This window comes from Girardinichthys multiradiatus, chromosome X (assembly GCF_021462225.1).
Source record: "Girardinichthys multiradiatus isolate DD_20200921_A chromosome X, DD_fGirMul_XY1, whole genome shotgun sequence".
NCBI lineage: Eukaryota > Metazoa > Chordata > Actinopteri > Cyprinodontiformes > Goodeidae > Girardinichthys > Girardinichthys multiradiatus.
Genome location: NC_061817.1, coordinates 9,878,918 through 9,899,566, shown reverse-complemented (window position 1 = coordinate 9,899,566; position 20,649 = coordinate 9,878,918). Strand labels below are relative to the sequence as shown.

Genomic DNA, 20,649 nt, shown 5'->3' with positions numbered 1-20,649 from the left:
TCCATGTATCCAAAATCAGGTGGCGGAGGCTACAGTCCCAGGAAGGAAACCCAGACACCTGTCTCCATAGCGACACCCATCAGCATATTTTAGGGGACCCAAATGTATTCCCAGGCCAGATGGGATATAAAGTCCCTCCAGCAGGTGCTGGATCTTCCCCCGGGTCCCATCTCACTTGGACCAACCTGGAAAACAGCTCTGGTTCCTTACATAGAAAGGGTGTCCTGAAAATCATCTGAAAACAACGTGTGTAACATTAAGAAATAGTTTTTTTTACCAGTAGCAAAATAATTTATTCCTCTAATAATCCCTTAAAAATAAATGCAAAAGAAAAAAGAAAAATAAACATGTTGATTTTGTCAAACTTTTCTGGGACTAACTGGAACTGTGTACCTTGTACTTTTAAGCAGCAAACACCCTAGGTGGGTCTGGCTTTATACAAAGGATAAATATGTAAAAGAGCTCCCCATGTACCCTGTTAAGTTCCTAGGGCCTTTCCCTTCCAAAGGCCCTAGGAACCCTATAATGCTCCTTTTCTACTAATCCGGTAACAGCTCTACTCGCTTATTAGGCATTTCCATTAGTAACAGTAACTATTTTAAGTACATGTTTGCTTGCAGTTTTAACCTTGCAGAGTCTTGCTGAAATAATAATAATTAATATCTAATATGTAATATCTAACTGTTAAATTGTTGTATGCTGGGCCTATTGTGTGTGTCACACATCCTCTAGCTTGTACTGCTCCATGGCTTCCCTCTCTCTGCTGTACTTATCCAGAGTGCTTCGTTTTGGCGCTCACAGCCGTCTCTGGCTCGTCTTTCACTCTAAGTCTGACAAAAGCTAAAGGTCAAGCAGCAGGTCATTGTTGTTGTGTGTTTGTCACATACAAATCACATTACGTTACTTTTTCTGACTCTGAGGTCGCCCTGCTATTGAGAGTCCTGCCCACATTTAGATGGCACTCAATTGTAATGAAAAACAAACAAAACAGTGTAGAGTTGAACTGACCTTAGACAAATTGCTCTAAGTAGGTACCAATCAACAAGAGGCATTAAGGTGCATGGTATCAACTTTGTAGATTCCAACTAAACTAAAAATTGGTTCTCATTAGGTCTTTCAACATGAAAATGACCCAAAACATGTGGCCAAATTTAAACAGAAATGGTTCACCAGACACAAATGCAGACCTAAATCCTGTAGAAAACCTGTGGGATGAGCTGAAAAGAAATGAGCGTAGGAAAAGGAACCAAGACTTTGGATGAACTTCTGAGATTGTACAAACAGGAATGGTATAAGAGCTCTCTCTGCATGCACCAGCCTTGTAAAATGTTAAAGGAGAAGACTAACTGTCCTATTAGCAAAACATTGTTTTACAAAGAATTAACAGCTGGGATCCCAACAGTAATTTCTCCACTGATTATTTATTTCACCACTGAATAAATGTACTCAAATTAAAAGATCATCATGAGTTCAGTGAAAGATTGAACAACTTTATCAAAAGCTGAATTTATTTCAACTCTTTGTACACCTACACTTATATATATATAATTCTGGTCAAGGTTTCCAATGACTGAATTATGTGAAATACATGCATTTAGCGAGGGTTATCCACTGGCCAGCACTGCCTGTTGTTTTTGTAGTTAAAATTTGTAGGTTATAAATGACTTTCCTTCCACCCTTCTGCCTCTCTTAGAGAGACGACTTCAGAAGCCCTCAGGGGGGAACTCATCATGCGATGAGGACAGTAATGACAGTCTGTCTCCACGTCAGTCAGAAAGCCGGGAGCATCCTGTGGGCATTGAACCTGTGTGCTGTTCAGCAGAGAAATTGACTCGGAGCAACCTCACATCTCCAACTAAGGTACAATTACTCAGCAGTGGGCATGTGATCTAGGTAGGCATTATACTCACATATTTTACCCAAGAATACTTGGCTCAAATGCAGTAAGATGTGTCCAGCACACTTTCACTGATCTCTTTTTCTCTCAAAATTTGAAATAAAATTTACCATCTGTAATCACCCATCAGGCCATCTCATCAGCTCTTCGTTTTCACCTCTCCTCCACTTCCCTGAACTCCTCTGTGCAGAAGACTTGTGGAAATTCTCAAACTAGGGTAAATACATATAAAAAGACAACATTCTGAGCTTGCTGGACCTGGTCCACCGGTCTTGCTTCATCAGCTTAATGATGTGTCAGCATAAAGCTTATTATAAGCACTTCTCTTTTTCAGTGCCCGCGTAATTTAATTGCTGACAGTCTTACTCAGAAACATAAGAAAACCAAGGACAACAAACCAAAGGTCGGTATTCCTCCTTCGGTTTTAGTATAGTCTTGTTATGTTGAAAGACATTAATGTGTCTCCCTCTAGGTAAAGATGCTAAAGTACCATCAGTACATTCCTCCTGACAAGAAAGGAGATACAGAACCTCTTCCTAACCTGGACTCATCCTATGCCAGGATCCTCCAGCAGCAGCAGCTCTTCCTTCAGCTTCAGATACTTAGTCAGCAGCAGCACAACGACCCCATGCCTGCACCACCCAAGTGAGTGTAGAGAATCTGTTTGTAGCCTGATCCACCTCTCTTGCCTAAGTTGTTCCAACAGCACCTCGGAATGTCCAGGGTGAAGCTGGAAACACTAATATGCTAACCGTTTGTGGAGGTTTACTTAAGTTTGACTTTCTGTGTCATCAGCAGGGATCAGGACCCACCTTCTTCCTCTTCTTCCAATTTGATGTCCACTTCCTCCCCACCTGAACCCTCATCCACTCCTTTAACAGTCCCCCGTCTACAGCATTTCCAGATTTGTCCAAGTTCTGCTCCTTTAGGTGGGACAAAAGTCTTATCACTGGATCCATATCTGGACGAAATGAAGGTTAGTTCAGGGCCAGTGTGATGAAGGTTATCTTTGATAATTCATCCCCAGGTTTTGCATTTTAAACTGTTCTTTTTCAAGGTAAAATGATTGTAAAACAACTTTAATGGTAGATGTTTTTTTCTGTAATGTTTAATTTTGTTTTGTTTGGAAGGTCTCCTGGCATAAACCTGGCTTTTAAGCATAGCTTGTTAATTCATAGTCTTACTGGGGTTTGATTTCAAGGCCAATTACAGAAATTAATTGCCTATTCTTAATATCTTTTTGGTGTTATTGTCACAGTATAACACTTGGTGATTACCAAGTGGTAATCATGTAGGTTTTGAAATAAAATGATTAACTACAATCTTGATTACTCCACACACTTTTTGTAATTCACCAGTACCACTGACAGCAGAATAGCCCCACAGCATGATGCTGCCACCACCATGCTGTATGATTAGATTTAGGACTCAGGAAAAGTTTATTAATCTCTCATACAATTTGTTGACAGCCACCCAGTCCACGTGAAACCTGAAAAAGAATGGACAGACAAAAACACTCATCACATACAGTGGCACAGACCCATCAGGTGTAGTGTACAAAACACAAATGTAGAATAAAATGTAACAACAAGTACTCATAGTTATTTCAGACCAACATTCAGAAGTCTAATCGCAAATTGAGTAAAAGTTTTTGGTATAGTGTTCATTGGTTTAAAGCTACATCTTGACCTTTTAGCACCAAACCAGCCCACAGCATAATACTGCCACCACCATGCCTGACAATTGGTACAGTGTTCTTAAGTTTAAAAGCATCTTCTTGATTCCACCAAACACACTTCTTATTCCTGAGGACAAAATGTTCAATGTTTGTCTGCTTCAACCACAAAGCTTTTGCCAAAAAAACATTTGGCTTGTCCATGTGAGAAGCTGCAAATTGTGGTCAGGGTTGAAGGGTTGTTTGGATCAGGGCCTTGATTTTTGGTTTAACACCCTCTCAGTCTTTGATGATGTGAAACTTGCTAAACTGTGCGTGACACTGGTGTTCCAGCCCTTTCCACTCCATAATAGGCTTGGGCCATTCTACTTGATTCTCATTCCTCTAAGGGTCAGAGTTTTTGGTTAGATGGTTAGATTTTTGGCAGAAATGCCTGTGATCTCACAAGCACATCAAAACTAGAGTTGCAAGAATAAAACAGGCATCTAGAATGGCCCTGAGCTCAACTCTATTGAAAATGTATGCACTGCTTTAAAGCTGGGTTTGTGCTAGGAAATTAGCCAATTTAAGTGATATTCTCCATTACGGAAAATAATATTAAGGCTCATGATGAGTGTTTATAAACTCCTTACTGCTGCTGGATGTATGGTTCAACACAGGAGCATTCATGTATTGAAAAATATTTTAATATAAAAACCAAAGTGACCAAAGAGAGAAATTTTATAGAAGGACTAAGAAGAGCTTGAGATAAGAAAGAAACATGTGGATCAGGGGAACCACAGACAAGACAGAAAGCAACAGCACAATTATATTTAATGCATGTAGACTTATAAAGACAAAATAGGAAACAAAACTGATCATAATTTATAGGTGAAGCTTCACTAAAGGGAATAGAAGTTGAAGCTTGAAAGAAGTTTTTTTTTTTTATCATAGATAGTCACAGCGACAGTGACAAATTATTCTGTCTTGCTCTCTTTCTTCTCTAATTCTTTTTCAATGTTTTTTGTTTTTTCAAACCTTCATCTATTATGCTTTTCCTCACCTTCCTCCCTTATTTCCAATTTGTCCTTTACTCTGTCTTCTGTCAGGTTGCAGAACTAAAGCGTGAATTGAAGCTGCGCAGATTGCCCGTCTCTGGCACCAGAAAGGATCTCATTGAGAGGCTGCGGACATACCAGAAACTCAGCCAAGGCAGAGACACTGTCTCCTCTCCAACAGCAGGGGGAACCACAGAGCCAGAGCTGGAAAGAGCAGGAGCATCTTCCAAAACTGGTGAAAACAGCGCATCACAGAAACAGCAACTTCAGCTCCATCAGACATCTTTTCTCATTGGTCCATCAGCTAATTGAAGTTTTAAACCTTTTTCCATGTAGTTAAAATAGGTGACCAGAATTATATTAGGGGTTTAGGCATTAAATTTAGGCATTAAAACTCTAACCCTACCTGAATCTTTCTGTGTGATGCAGGTGGCAGTTTCAGTGAAACATCTTCTCAGGAACTCTTGAGATGTGATGGAACCATCAAACCCTTCAACCAACCCAGCATGCCGAATGGTGCAAATCCAGAAGAAGTCAACTCTGACCCACTGGGAGAACTGGTCAGACACTTGGATAACTTACACAACATTTATTGTTCAAACGATTTCACTAGTTAGACATCAAGATCATCTGTTTCAGTCTACTTCAATATACTGTCATAAAAGGTATGCTGATCAAGACTGCCTGATTTTCTATTCATGTTTTAACTGGATTCAGTTACATTTGCCTTTAAACCTTTAAGCAACATAATGATGGATGCTAATTCAAATAGTATTATCTTATCTCACCAGCCCATGTAAGAGTTTTATGAAAAATATTTCAGCATAAACCCAAACCAGATTCTGTAATGATTTTGAGTAGATGCATCTTCAGAGCACAAACTCAGCCCTGGCACTACTGCGTATCCTGCCCGTTTTGGTGCGCCATGGACAGCTCTGATGACTGTTTACAACTAACTACAGGGCTGTGTAAAGTATAACCTAAGTAATTATAAAATGCTGTTTTAATTGATGATTTCGTTGGTTGAGGACAAATGCAAACCAGCCTGACCGTATGTAAAACAGTAATTACCCCATAAACCTAATAACTGGTTGTGTTATCCTTGCCGGACATAGCTGCCATTAAGCTTTTCCAATAACTGGCAGAAGTCTTTTACATCACAGTGCAAGAGTTTTGCTCCAGGAAATTGTTTCCCTTCAGCCATATTGGATTCCTTTAAAGGATTTAAAGAATAGTCGGTTTTATTGTAACACCACTGCAGCTCAATTGGAGAAAAGTCCAGACATTTACTAGGCCACTCTAAAACTTAAAGCTAACATTTTTGTGAGCAATTGAGAGGTGCACTTGTTGGTGTGTTTTCACTGCTTTGCTGCATAACCCCAAAGCTCCTGAGCTTATGCTCAGAGTTTTTCCTTCAGGATTTTCTTCTACAAAATACAATTCATGGTTCCTTCTGTAACAGTGAGTCATTCAGGTCCTGAAGCAGCAAAGCAGTAGCCCCAGACCATTAAACTACCACCACCATGTTTGACTGCAACAACTTTTGGTTGTTCACAGAATATTTCCCAAAATTTCTTGAGGATCATTAAGATATTTTTGGCAAATGGAAGACAGACCTTTGTGTTTTTTCTTGTCAGCAGTGGTTTTGGCTTTGAAACTCTCCCATGGATGCCATGTTTAACCAGGGTCTGTCTTGTTGTTGAATCTTAAACAATGCCCTTAACTGAAACAAGTAAGGCCTGGATTGCTTTGGATGTGCTCCTGAGACAGATTCTATTTAAATAATTATTTGATCTTACAGGTCACACAGTAATTAGGCCTGGGTGTGGCTAGTGAAATTAAACAAAATCTGGTTAATTATAGTTAATTCATGATTTAAGGAGCAAGGCTATTACTTTCACATGATGCAGGTTGGTTTGGATCATTTGTGTCCCTAAATAAACAAATAAATCAAGTGGAAGTTGCATCTTGTGTTTACTTACGTTATCTTTTTTCTGATCTAAAATTTGTTGATCTGAAACATTTAAGTGGATAAGAAAAAGCAGAAAACAGACAAATTTGTGTGGGGGAAAATATTTTCACAGCAACAAATGCAATTGTGTCCTTATTTTTAATGTTTCTTAAACAAATTATTCATGCTCCTATACAGACCAGGAATTATGTTATGACTGATGAAACTGATTATCTAATCATTATGGCACCTCCTAGATGTATTAGGCAACAAGCTAACATTTTCTTGTTAACATTTTCTGATGGTATGCCTATGCAATGAAGAGCACAGATTGGCAGTGAAGTACAATTTAATTATGTTTTACCAATTGTATATATATATATATATATATATATATATATATATATATATATATATATATATTATATTATATAAGAGTTTGCAAGACCATTACTAGCATTTCATTTTATTCTCTCTATAGATGAGCTCTCCTTGCACCGATCTCAGCCTTCAGCCATTCATCAGGGCTCCGTTCTCTGCTTCCATTAAACAGGAGCCCCGATGCTCCAGCCCGGCACCTTGTCACTTCTCCTTAAACTCTGCTTCTCTGCAGAAACATAGCTTGGTCTCTTCCGCTGCCCCCTCCACCACAGCTGCAGCTCCTCTTGTGACTATTGACAAAGACAAAATGCTGCAGGAGAAAGATAAGCAAATTGCAGAGCTTACCAGGATGCTATGGCAGAATCAGAGGCTGGTGGAGGAGCTGAAGATGCAGCTGGAAAATGGGAACAGAGATGCTCCAGATGCACAAATTCTCAGAATAGTGAAAGAAGAACCTCCTGATAAGTTGAATGAGGATTTTTCACTGCTTGATCCCCAAATATCAGTCCTTTCACATGAAAAGGAGGTCACAGAGGTAACCATCAAAGAGGAACCCATGGAGATAGAGATAGGGTCCAAGATTTTGGTGCAATCACCAGATACATTACTGCAGTTGTCTACCCCAACTCAGCAGGCTCAGGATCAGATCCATCTCCAACTCCAGCCAGAGCAGAGGAGCTTGCAGAAGCAGGTTTGCCTCCAAGACTCTGCTCGACAGCTGGCTCAGCAACAGGCCATCAATAGGCTCCTGTTATTCCAGCAGCGAAACACTCAGAAGCAGCAACACACAGTTCAGAGCCACAATCAGGCGCAGGAAACTCAGCAAAAACCCTGCCCTCAGAGGAAAAAGAGATCTCAAAAACTGCACCAGCAGATACTGATGTTGCAATCTGAGCAACAAAAGAAACAGGTTCTGCTAAAGAAACAAGAGCGTGTTGAAAAGCAGCAGCTAAAGAAGTGCCACCAACAGACTACTAAACTGCAACCCATCCAGATGAAGACCAGGAAACATCTGCCACAGCAGGTACGAGTGGAGTAAGGAACATCACATACTTTACATTGGGGCGTATCACAGTTGAAGTATGGGTTTTATGTAAAGGACACAACGTGATTTTTATGGTTTGATCTTAGTGTGTAAAGGAATTTCTTACATTGATCTGATCTTGTTGATTTTAGAAGAAACAAAGCAAACTAGCAAAGACTCTGATTTGATTGTATCTTGCTATGCTCAATTGAAATATTCTTTAAGCTTCACACGAGTAAAGAACCTCAAAAATATACTTTTTTCTCTCAACCAGCAGTCAGACTCTCTCTTCTTCCTACAGGATCTTCTGAAAAGTGACTCCTGCCCAGCTCTGGCCAGTGATAGAAAGCGTAAGCATATCCTGACTCCTCTGACCAGTCACATTACTGGAGACCAAGAAAGTTACTCTGAGGGAAAGGCACTAAAACACATTTTGCTGCAGGTATGTTGAACAAGCTGTTCAATTATTTGTTTACCTGATAATGTCTATCTACAACCTAATTTCTGTATGACTAAAAACCACGTGAGCACAGTTGATATAAAAGTTATGTGCAAGAACAATTAATTTAACATTACAAATGCTCAAGCTACCACTGATATCTTTATGCAGGGCTTTGCAAAAGTATTCATAAATCTTGACCTTTTTCATAGTTAGTCACTTTACAACATTATGTGACAGACCAACACAAAGCAGCATCTGATTATGAGGTGGAAGGAAAATGGTTTTAAAATGTCCAAATTAGTTTTTTAACAATAAAAAAACCTGAGGGTGTCATAATTGAAGGTTTGGTGGAAGGACCAAAGTGCAGATCATGGCGAGGAGGCCGCATGGTGAGTAGAAGACATTTTAATTTTAAAGCAATGACTTACAGGCAAGTAGACCAGGCTTACGGTCAGGAGACAAACAAACCATAAGAAGGAACTCGGGAATACAACAAGGGTTGTCAACGTAAGGAACCACTGGGGAACAATGAATACTAGAGAGCTTATAAGCTGAGGGAAGTGGAGTATGAACCAATGAGACAGGGAGGCAGGTAATCAGAGGAAACATGAAACAGGTGTGGACCAGGCTGCAGGGAACTGAGGGAACTGAGGGAATATATGGAAACGAGAGCCAGAGAATGTAGAGACTGGAAGGGAGAACTAAACTTAACTAAACTAGAGACAACTCTAGGGAAAAGAAACCTAAACATATACTAACATAAATAGTAATTCTAGGAAGAACTAAACAGGGGCATGAGGACTAGCTAAACTAATGGAAAACAGACCTAATGAAACCTATATAAATAAAAACCCTAACATAAAACACAAAACTAAATCCGGAAGAAACACTAACTAGACAAAGCAGGGACATGAAGAACTATACTAAAGAGGTAGGCTGGGAAAGAACAACTAATCTTAAGGGGAACAAGCAACTGGGTAAATAATAACAAAAAGGGGTCTTAGGCCAAAGGGAATAGGGGAACTAATAAACTAGAAGAATGCAGCAAGAACAAATAACCTAACAGTAAATAAGCACAGAAACACTAAGCGAGAAACTAAACTAGGAAACCCAAAGAAGCAAAGAGAACTGTTCTAATAATAATAATAATAATAACCAGAGGAGAAAACCATTCTAAGTAATAAATAAATGAGAAAGCAACCATCAAGGGAACTATGGGCGAGGGGAGAAAGAACTACTAAAACTAGGGGGGAGGGGAGAGAACAAAACTATCATGATGACAGAAGGAATAAACAAACATAACTACTAAACCCAAAGGAATAGAAACACCTAACTGAGAAAGTAAACAAACACGAAACCCAAAATGGCAGATCCTGACAGAGGGTCCATTTGTATTTAGTAACCCAGGTTTATACTTAGTAGGACTAGCTGTCTTTTGGGGTTTGTCCCTACCAGCTTTCCACATTAGGAAACTCTTTGCATTCTTAACAAAAATTCTCAACTGGATTTAAATCTGGATTTTGACTGGGCCGTTGGCATGTTGACCAAAAAAATCCCATTTGGTCCAAAACACCTTCTTCCACATGTTTGTTTCCCCTAAGGCAAACAGCAGATGGGACCTCTTATGGCTTTCTGAGCTGTGGATCTCTGCACCTCCTCCATTCACTGTGGTCTTCTTGGCTGCTTGTCTGATCAATACTCTACTCTATAGCACATGTTTTGTAGATTAATTATTAATAATGATGTATTCTTTTCCTTCCACTTCTCAAATATGGATAATCATATAAAATCCCATAAAAAATTTATAATTCAAGTGATATAAATACTTAAGCAAAGTGCTGTAAATACAGGAGGCATACTATTACTGGCTATTACAAAGCATAATATATTTTCCTTGAAGTACCATCACAGTTGAACTACACCACAGAGTTCCAGAGTGTATTTTCTTGTCACCAGTGCAGTAATAGAAATTAGAACAGCTTGTTAATGCTCCACGGTGAAATAAGACTGTGAGAAAACTGCCATCGTGAGTCTGATTGCTGTGAAATTAATGACCTATGCTGTTTGAAACAATAGCAGCAGTGCTTGAGAAGTGTCTGATGCTGATTATTATTTTTACCCTGCTAATTACCCTAACAGCGTCCTCCATTAATATGATTAATGGTGTTAACAGATGGGGAACAAGGACTTCACTATATCTTGGTTCATAGAGACTTTATAACATCCCCTCCTGATTTTTAAAGCACAGAAGCCGTGACTGCTTTAATAACATCTGGATTTATTGTGATGTGGCAGCTTGTGCTGAATATATTTAGTGCTTTTCTCAGATTTTCTCTTTCATGGTTTCCTTATGTCTTTTTAAAGTCGGAAAATAACAGAATTAAATTTGAATGTGCAGATTAGGCATTATGATGCATTCAGCACCCACAAATGTTATTGGTACCCATGGAAAATATATGTAAAAACGCAAAAAATAACTTACTTACTATTTTCTATTGAAGTAGCTTAATCTCACTTTGAAAAGTTTAGAAAAAAAAACAAGGTTTGATTTAAGTAGATTTATTGACTGAGGGGGGAAAACATCCAGTGTTAAGAAATATATATATTTATAGGACATTCTGCCCCCCATTTTGCCCACAAGATAGCACTTAGTCTTCTCCTCTGACATCTCACAGGGTTGGGGCATAACCAGAGTCCTGGGTGGCCTCTTATGTTCTTTTCTCCTCAACCCAATCCACAGGTTTCCTTTCAATCAATGTGGTGCAGAAAGGCTCTGTTTTTAGTTTTCTGGTTGAGTTCAAGAGATTTTTATCTAATATCTCTTGGCATTTCAAAGATCTCATGACACATTCACTCTAACAAAGCTCAAGCAGCCCATAAACAAAAAACAGAGCCACAATATTAGATATCCTTAAACGCAATTAATAGTGGGCAATGAATTGCTTTTTCACATTTCCTTTTTTGGCAGACCAAACCCATCTAAAGCATTAGTTGTCTAAAGAGCTTAGTGTGATCAAAGCACACGGCTCTTATTAAAGTTCCTATAGAGGTTAGAAATCTCAACATGTTGAGATTTGTGGTTTCTTGATATATCCCCCAAAACACTGGTTGCTTTAATTCCTTTACCATCCTTCTCACCGTGTGTGTTGGCAAAATAAACTTGGGTCCAGACTTGGGTTAGATATGAGCTAGTTCAGACAAGTAAATATTTGATTTGACATAAAAAAGTAAAAGTGATGAGAAGGGCTTTAGTCAGTTTCATGTCGTGCTTTATTTTTCTTCATGCTGTGAGAATATTTGAGAAAACCCTCATTAATGACCTTTCGGCTTTAGGGATGAAAATTTACTTCTTACAGCCATGATCATACTGAGATCATGATAGAGAAGATAAGGATGGAAACTATATGATAGTCCTATAAACTCTAATTAAGGCCTAGATGCTTAAACCACCAATAGAATTACTCATTTGTATTTATTCATAAATATGAAACTCTGAAACAAAATATTCTATTAAAACCTTCAAATTACTACTAAGTTAGGAATAAATATGAAACATTTGTATGAGTGGGCTTAAGGTGAGTATGACTATATTAATTACAGACCCAAAATGAGGCACATTCTGAGCAATTTGCGGAGCAACCATGGCAGGAGGCAGCTCATCGTCTGGCAGAACCACCCAGTCTGCAGTCTCTTCCAACATGGAAAAATTCCTCATCACCTTTCAAACAGACTGTAAGCAAACTGAACATTCATACAGATTATCAGTTCAGTTACTTTCAGCATTGTTTTTATTTGACCAATGTATTCTGACCTACAGGAGATATTTCCTGGTCTGGACGTGTTGTTGAGTCCTCTGTCTCCAGATTCTGTTAAAACAGCAGCTTCGCCATTTCGTGATAAAGTATGTTACAGCACAAGTCTACTGAAAATTCCTAAGTGATATATTTCATTGAATGCTTAAATTTCACAATGTGAACTGTTTTATTTTTCCGATTGTAAAATCTGTTGTTCTGTGTGTGTTATCAGCTGAGTGAAAATGGGGATTTCATGGACATCATCCTGCAGGCGGCAGGTACAGTGCGAGGACTGTCTTTGCTGCTAGCTCTAAAATAAAATTTTTATAATTTCTATAAAAAAATTTAAGGAATAATTTAATAATTGCTTAAACTTGGAACACTTTGCTGCGTTTTACATTAACTTGCAAAAGTGTTCACACCCCTTGAACTTTTTTTCATTTTGTCACATTACATCATAGGTCAGCACAAACTAGCGAATAACAGTGAAGTAAAAGTGAAATAAGTGATTTGCAAAAACTTAAAAAATCTAAAAAGTATAGAATGCATTTTTATTTACCCCTTTTCATTCTGAAACCCCTAAACATACTGGTTTTTGAATGAGAGTCCACCTCGCTAGAATTTCACTCCCAGTATAAATCCTTGCTGTTCTGTGAAAACCTCAGATGTCTGTTTAAGAACATTAGAGAGCAAACAGCATCACGAAGACCCAGGAACACAGCAGACAAGTCAGGGAGAGAGTTGTGGAAAAGTCAGAAACAGTGTGAGGTTATAAAATCATATGCAAGCTCTGAACCTCTCATGTAATACGGTTCTATCCACCATCTGGAAATGGAAAGAGCATGGTACAAGTGCAAACTTATGAAAACATGGCCTTCCATCTAAACAGGCCAAGTAAGGATAGCATTAATCCTAAAGGAGGTTAAATGGCCCTTAGTGACTCTGGAGGAGCTGCAGAGTATTAGTAAGTATTAGTCATGCACTCTAAGAATCTGGCCTTTATGGAAAAGTGTCTGAAGAATGCCAGAAGAAGTCATTCCTGCAGTTTGTCACAAGTCACGTTGGGGACACAGTAAACATGTGGAGGAAGGTGATCTGGTCATATGAATCCTTAGTTTTCTTCTAATATATTTGAAAATGTCATAACCAAAACTTATGGTGCCATTTCACCTTTTCTTTGAAAACTATGTATCTTTGTCCTTCCACTTAACAAGTATGAAATCCCATCAAATACATTGATGTTCATTGTTGTAACGTTACAAATTATAAAGAAAGAGTTTAAAATGTATATCTTTGCTAGGTTATGTACAGTGGTCTTCATTTCTTCTTTCAGAAACACCCAACACATTGAAAGTCGCCCAACACTTTTCTGTTTTCTCACCTTCGCCATCACCGCTCCACCTCCTGCTGTCTCCACCCAACTCTCCCACAGGTGGTACTCTACAACCTCTGCAGGCTGATCCTTGGATACCACCCAAAACCACAGACTATAAACAACACTGCGGTCTTTCTGGTATTGGACGCCTAGAGGACTTTCTGGAAAGCACCACTGGAAAGCCTCTTCTAGGGGTGGAACCGGGTGGCCCCCTCACTTTGATAGACGACTTACACAGCCAAATGCTTTGCACCGCCAGCATCCTGGACATCCCACGAGCTCCAATGGATACCTTGGACACGGCCGGGGACAGGGGACGGAGACCAGACAGTAAGAACTGGCTGGGCTTTGCCATAGGAGGAGAGAGTGCATGGGAAACACTGGTCCCCCAAACTCCCCCGAGTGTGTTCTCGGCAGACTTCCTGGACAGTTCCAACCTTTACATGGACTGGGACTCCTGAACACAGTCAGAAGACTGTGTTCGGATGTGCCCCAGCACTGACTTTGGAACAGAACAAAACGTAATTCATATCTGAAGTTTCAGGATTTAAACAGACAAACAAGTCTCTATCATCTCTCACTCTGGTATAATCAGTCTTCATCAGTTTTACCCTTTATTTATTTTATTGACCTGTTAATTCTTCTCAGGCTGGTCCTTGTTTGTGTCTAATCTAGTACATAGTTGGACACAGGAGAGTGTTCTGTGCATTTAACTCTGATTTTTAATTGGGCTTTGTTATGAATTTAAGGCTTGTTGCAGCAAAGGGACATATATCTGTAAGTTTAAAATGCAGACTCCTTAATTGCTTCCCTTTTAGGAGAGTATAGGCAATTAATAATCACAGAGATGAGGCAAACATCAGGAAGCGGGCATATTTTTTAAGTTTTAACACATCCCCCAAAAAATTAGGGTGTAGAATTGATCGAACCCTAATCTTAAGATCTCTTAATGTTTGAGATGTTTCATGTGTTGTGTATGACATTCATAAGAACTGTGTTGAGGATAAACTACACTTAGGCAGTCCAGCATTGTTGTTGAAGTTTCAGGGGCAATTTTAAAGTAAAATTTAATACTTTATAATTTAAATTCAAATTGTGGAGCCTACAGGTTTATTTCTTTATACTAATCATAATAAAATTTTATGCTCAAAGCATTATATTATAAGCACAATATTTATTCGATTTTTAAAAGTACTCATTTACACTATATTGTTGACATTTGTGAAGCAGTCTGAATGTAACCAAATGGAAATCACACTACTCCGTCTTACAGGAGAGGCATCTACAGGTTTAACATCTTGTTCTAAGGATGTGTCATGGTTATACCTTCACACCAGATTAAAACCCAATCGTGGTAGGGATGGGCGTTTATCATATCATTTATTGTTATTGTGAAAGATTTCTTATGATGATAAGATTTTAGATTTATTGTGACAACGATAAACCCCAATTAAAAACTTTTGAAAACCCCCAAACCTGACAGAATTGTCACATTTTTTTTCCATTTTCTTCAAGGTTCCATGCGAGCATCTATAAATATCAATAAATTAGACAATATAATGAAATGCTGTTACTGTGTTCAGTTTAGTGATAAGAATTGCTCTTCTTTATGTCACTGGTGTCCTAAAGAAGCCTATTTCAAAAATGACTATGTTTATTTACAGTAAGAGCATTATTTGGGGCTTTGACAGCAGTGACAGCCAAAGTCACAGCCAAACCACCTGAAAAAGACTGCAAAGAAGTTTCAGTTATACTTTTTTAGTCTCACTTTTATCGTTATCACAATAAATACCCCAATATATCATGATAAAAAAACAAAGTTCATATTGCCCACCCCTACAATATGATGTTAAAATTAAAAAGAATGTGGATGATAACCGAAGGGTCTTACAGAGGTCTTCTGAGGTGCATCAACAATAAAGAAGATGGTGTGGTAAAAACTGTATTTAACAAAGAAAGACATCAATGATCATCACTTAGTCAACTTTTATTAATTTTGCCTTGCAAGGGAAAACAGCGTACAGCATCAGACATGTGCTCAGGAGCTGTGCCGTAGCTGTTCTGAACAAGCTAAAAGCAAAAAACTCCCTTATCCCCCATGTAGCCTAGGCCCCCTGAGGAGAGGCAGAGGTGAGAACTGTTGTAAATCTTCCCCAGATGTGTTGGTTACTTTGCACCAAGTGTCCTTTTTTATCTTGTATTTCACAGACCCAGAACCATCTGCATAATTAAAACTGAGCCAGTTGCCAAAAGTAATACAGCAGGCATGATCAGCAATAGGGAACAGGGGGGAAGTGAATACTTTTGTCAGGCCAGACAAAGTATCGGTTCATAAAACAAAAGCACTTTCGAAATTTTCATCAATATTGGAGAATGAGAGTTCCCTAACTCTTTTAAGCTTCTATGGTAAGATTGTGGTGGTTTATTATTGTAATGGCAGCATATGGAAGTCCTGGATGTGACGTGAAGGAGCCTGGTCGCGGCTTGTAGATGCCATGTATCACTTGTGCACACATGTGGCTTAAAATAGTACTCCCATCTGTGGTGAACAGCGCACCTCCAAGTTGCACATAAACTAGTTGATGGGAAACTGAGTCTTGCAGTTAAGGGAGCAGTTGAAATAAAACATGTATTTGTCAAGAGACGTCCTGGCATCACATTCAACAATGATGAGGAGAAAGAGAATTTACAACAACCTAATAAGGTTTTTATTACCTTTAGAAAAATCATAATTCGATTCATACAAAACAGCTTTGGACATCAGATTACCTCAGAGTGATTTGTAAAAAAAAAAAAAAAAAACGATTTTGGATTGTGTGTGCATGATTCCTTCACAAGGTTTAAATTAGGATGCATGGTGCTCTGTACAGAAACCATCCTTACCCTCTTATGCTGCTGAGAAAATTATGGAGGTTCCAAATTTGTTTCTTTTTCCCCCACAGCAAGGCTAAAACTGACGATGGAGATGCAGAAACCTCCCATGAACATAGGAATATGAAGTTCATTGCTAAGAAACAACCTAATGCAGATGATAAATGTGGCATTGTGGTGGGAAAATACTTAGGGCACAGTCACATCATGAATGCCTTCACATAAATAAAGTTTTCCAGACTACTATGACCCAGTTCGGTTCTGGGGGGGGCTAGATTCATCTGACAGGGGGCCTTATCAGATACCAGATTATGCTGGTCACTTTTGTTTAAAAGCTATCATATTTTAATTTGACTCTCTGAAATCGGTCCAATTGTTGGTTTAGTTTGGTAAAATGCTCTGTACCTACTTAAGTTGTACTGTAATGGTACAGAAATAGACCAGTTTATTTACAAATCTTTCATTTTTAATTTCTAATAGTGTAAATTAAAATCTTGTACAAAAAGACATTTATGAACACTTTTGTTTTAAATTTCCATCTGTGTGAAACACTAGATCTGTGTATGCCGTTATGGTTCTAGTATCTGAGAACATTCATTTGTGATCTTTATGTAAAACCCTGAATATGTGCCCATGCTTGTCATCCAGGCTTTGTTAATAATTAGGAAAATCCCTGAGATGGTAATTGTATGTTCTTTACAGCTCAAACCTGGTGTCCTGACTCTCTACTGGCAAGGTCTTCTGACTGCTAAAAGGAACAAATCACATAAAATCTCAGCATTTGAAAACTGAGGCAAATATACTTAAATACTTTAGATTTTGTAAACCTATAAAATTATGAGAACTCTTCTGTAACATTTGGATTTAAGCCACCCGTAAATGACATGAACTGTTCAACAACCCATGGATGCAAAGTTTTAGAGGTATACTGCTTAAATTCTTTATACATCTTGAATGTAATATTTATTTTCTAGATTAATAATAAAATACAAATGGCTGGATGTTAAACATTTTAACCTAACAGAGAAGTTGATATCAGTGTTATATATAATTATTTCCTTCCGGTACTTCATTGTCTGTCTGATTGTACATCCATCCAGTCTGTCTTAATTAATGCCATTTTCTAGTATATTCAGAGGATTATATATCGTTGCTAATATAGTGGACACAGTTAGAGGAATCAGATCTTAGATCTATCCATTTGCAAACAAGACGGGTCTGTATATGTGCCCTTTATATAGCGATGCAAGATTATGATCTCATAAAGCATGGTGTCTTACTAATTGTGTTCTTTATGACTGTGGTCCCAACTACCTTCAGGTCAAGCTCCTCCCATGTGGTTGTGGGTTGATCCCTCAACCCACATGGAAAGATCCTGCGCAGAGCTATAAACTGAGAATGATTCATTGTCTTTTTATACTTGCTGCATTTTTTATACAGGATGGTGTTGGAGCCCATGCCACCCTTGTGTAGCTCTGCACAGGGGTGCATGGTCCTTCGTGTCCTTTGACAGCTTTTTGGTTTTGTTCATGGCAGTGGAGAGGTTGGAAAGGAAGACATTTATTTTGTGTATACATGTGCGTTGAACACAACCAAGTTGAGGTCAGGAGCATCTTGATTGACTGACTGAAATCAGTGCAACAAGTAACTTCTGGATCTTGCAGAACCAGAAATAGTTACTTAAAGTTCTTTTGCTGTAAGACAATAAATGCATTGAAAGGAAAATAAAATTCAGTTGTGGTTTAGCTGTGTGTCTTTGTTAAATAACATCATCTTATATTTCATAAAATTACATCTATACAAACTGTTCGTTGACCCTATTTATTCTACCACACATGGCTTCACCTCTGGCTTATAAGATGTGTGCTTCAGAGAGGTGCAAGCATATGCTCAGGCACACACAAATTAATTAACAAACATATAATATATACACAAACACACCCTGAAAGCAGTGTTCTAATGTTGGATGCAGCTTAGAGGGAGAATCGCTATTCAACAGCCTGAAGTGATTCTGCAGATGCTTTGATGAGTTTCAGCACCACAGCAAAAGGTCTGCCTGTGATGTGCGACTGTGGTTCCATGCAGAGAAAAAATATAAGCACACAAATATGCACAAAACACACAGAGGGCTTAATTCTTTAACACACACATATAATGTACATAGGCATGCTTTTGTAAAATTCCCACAGGTAAAAATATGTTAATGGATGAAGCATAATTTCTCATTTCAAGGAGAAATGGAATTTAAACGAAAATTCAACATGGAAGACTCACCACCCCTCTCGTCCAATCACTCCTCACTGGCTGCTCCAATCAACGGCAGGTCCGCACACCTCCTCGGCCAATCATCTCCCAGGGCATCACTTTTAAAGACCTTCTGCATGGAAGACACCGCTCTTCTGGTGAGCTTTGACCCTCCTCCACCCCTTCTCCACTAGAGGCTCCCAACTCCTTCCAATATACCAAGGGCTATGCCACCACCAGGATCAGATCCCAGGGGGCAAGACGTACCTAATCATAATAATAAGATGTTTATTCAAACTCATTTCATCCTCAGCGTTCACTCCTTCCTCAGGGGTCCGAGTGCCAAAGAAATAATCTTTCATTAATAAACTCTTTAACAGTCTTCTTGTTGTTTCTCCATTTTGTGAGTCTTTCCAGGTTGAAATAAAGAAGTACCCATTCATTGTGCACACTGTATATTATAAGGAGTATTGCCCATCCTGGCTTTCCCCACTGTTATTCACACCTTGTGCTTGAAATAAGGTTCAATGTCCTCCAAATTGAACAAAACTTGTGTTGCATGATAATAAATATATGTCTTTATATTAGAAATTTAATTATTGCTGATTTAGTTTGAATAACAAAGATTATAGTCTGGGTTGCCTTCAAGCTAATTCAGGAAGTCGACTTGAGCTGCTTTTCACACACTCCGAACATGCAGAATATATTAAGCATAACCTACCAATTTAGGTGGTCTATTTAAGCATCCTGCTGCACCCTGCATTTCATCTGCTTATGTTTGGTTCTCTTCAGCTCCGTTTTCCATCAGACATTTTACTTATATCTGTTAAAAAGATCATCATTCTATTAACTCTTGTCTCTGATCATCATGTCCCAGGCCACCTGGGATATTTAAGATCTTTTCTACAAGCGTTTCTGTCCCTAAGAGCCTCAGTTAGAAGGGCTCTCCAGCATTTTCCAATGCAATCCAAATAAAGACTTGCTTGCCTCTCCCCTTCCGTGTGATGTTGGACCGCTGGCTACTGTTAATAGCAGTTCCAGCTCTTGCCATGGGTTCAAGGCTTTTCTCCTCTGCAAATCCAGAGGTTCACTGAGAACATATTGTATTAGCCAATGACAAGATCATGCTTCTTTTTAGGATCTAAAACCTGTTGCACCCTCCAGAATAATATTCTTTACTTTCTAAGAACTGGTTCAGTCACATTGAGGACACAAATAATAATCCTTCCTGTTATCCAAGGGAGGAACATTGTAAGAAAAAAGCAGTGGTGTAATTGTTTCTTGAAACTAAAGTAGTATTTTGCTAAGGACTCTGTTTCCCAGCTTCCATCAGTTCCGTCAGCTGCCTGCCACGCACACATCAAACACCAAGTGCTAAATGTGATATGAGCGAGGAAAATAAAACTTACCAATGAAAACGTACATCGCAATTTTTGAGACTCTAGGGGCGGGGACTGTGGTTGATGTTATGTGTACTCTGATTGGCTGATATGTCGTGCGCTCGGCTAACACGCGTCATTTGAGACTAAATAATGCATTACATTAACTTCTTCTCATGGGTGCTTCTAGACTGGGGCCAACAGGGGGCAGAGGCCCTGTAGAACTGGTCCTTGCTTCTGTTGGTGCCCCTGTACTCAAGACATAATACTAAATCAATTTCTTATGAGGATATGCGCTGGCACAGAAATTGTAACTGAATCGTCCCTTAGACCAATTTTATTTTTTACCTGTACAGTTTAACAATTTATTAAAAATTAAGGTGTTGCTCTTTTATCTTCAGCCTATTAAGATAGGATCACAGTTTTCATCAGCTAGATCAGGGGGCTTGAACCTGGAGCTCCAGAGTTGCAAGTGGCTTTGTGGCTCACTTGATATATAAAATGATAAAATATTGACCTGTTTTTTGTGCCCCCATGAAAAAAACACTACCCCAAAAAACACTGTAATCTTTTTCTATG

At 38.8% G+C, this 20,649-nt stretch overlaps 1 protein-coding gene across 2 annotated transcripts in view; it reads left to right on the top strand.

Moving 5' to 3' along the window:
- The window catches only part of LOC124862296 (myocardin-related transcription factor A-like), a 43,684-nt gene extending 25,492 nt beyond the window's left edge, over positions 1-18,192 (top strand). The window contains exons 6-18 of one of the 2 annotated variants that reach the window (XM_047356119.1): positions 1,694-1,860; positions 2,028-2,114; positions 2,232-2,300; positions 2,370-2,542; positions 2,696-2,873; positions 4,661-4,844; positions 5,039-5,169; positions 7,042-7,965; positions 8,267-8,407; positions 12,008-12,139; positions 12,225-12,308; positions 12,434-12,479; positions 13,535-18,192. In XM_047356119.1, the coding sequence (XP_047212075.1) occupies positions 1,694-1,860; positions 2,028-2,114; positions 2,232-2,300; positions 2,370-2,542; positions 2,696-2,873; positions 4,661-4,844; positions 5,039-5,169; positions 7,042-7,965; positions 8,267-8,407; positions 12,008-12,139; positions 12,225-12,308; positions 12,434-12,479; positions 13,535-14,037 (2,819 nt within the window). In that variant the 3' untranslated portion in view covers positions 14,038-18,192. Of the gene's footprint in view, positions 1-1,693; positions 1,861-2,027; positions 2,115-2,231; positions 2,301-2,369; positions 2,543-2,692; positions 2,874-4,660; positions 4,845-5,038; positions 5,170-7,041; positions 7,966-8,266; positions 8,408-12,007; positions 12,140-12,224; positions 12,309-12,433; positions 12,480-13,534 lie in introns of both variants that reach the window. The other variant, XM_047356118.1, reaches the window with a different exon arrangement.
- The last annotated feature ends 2,457 nt before the right edge of the window (positions 18,193-20,649 follow it).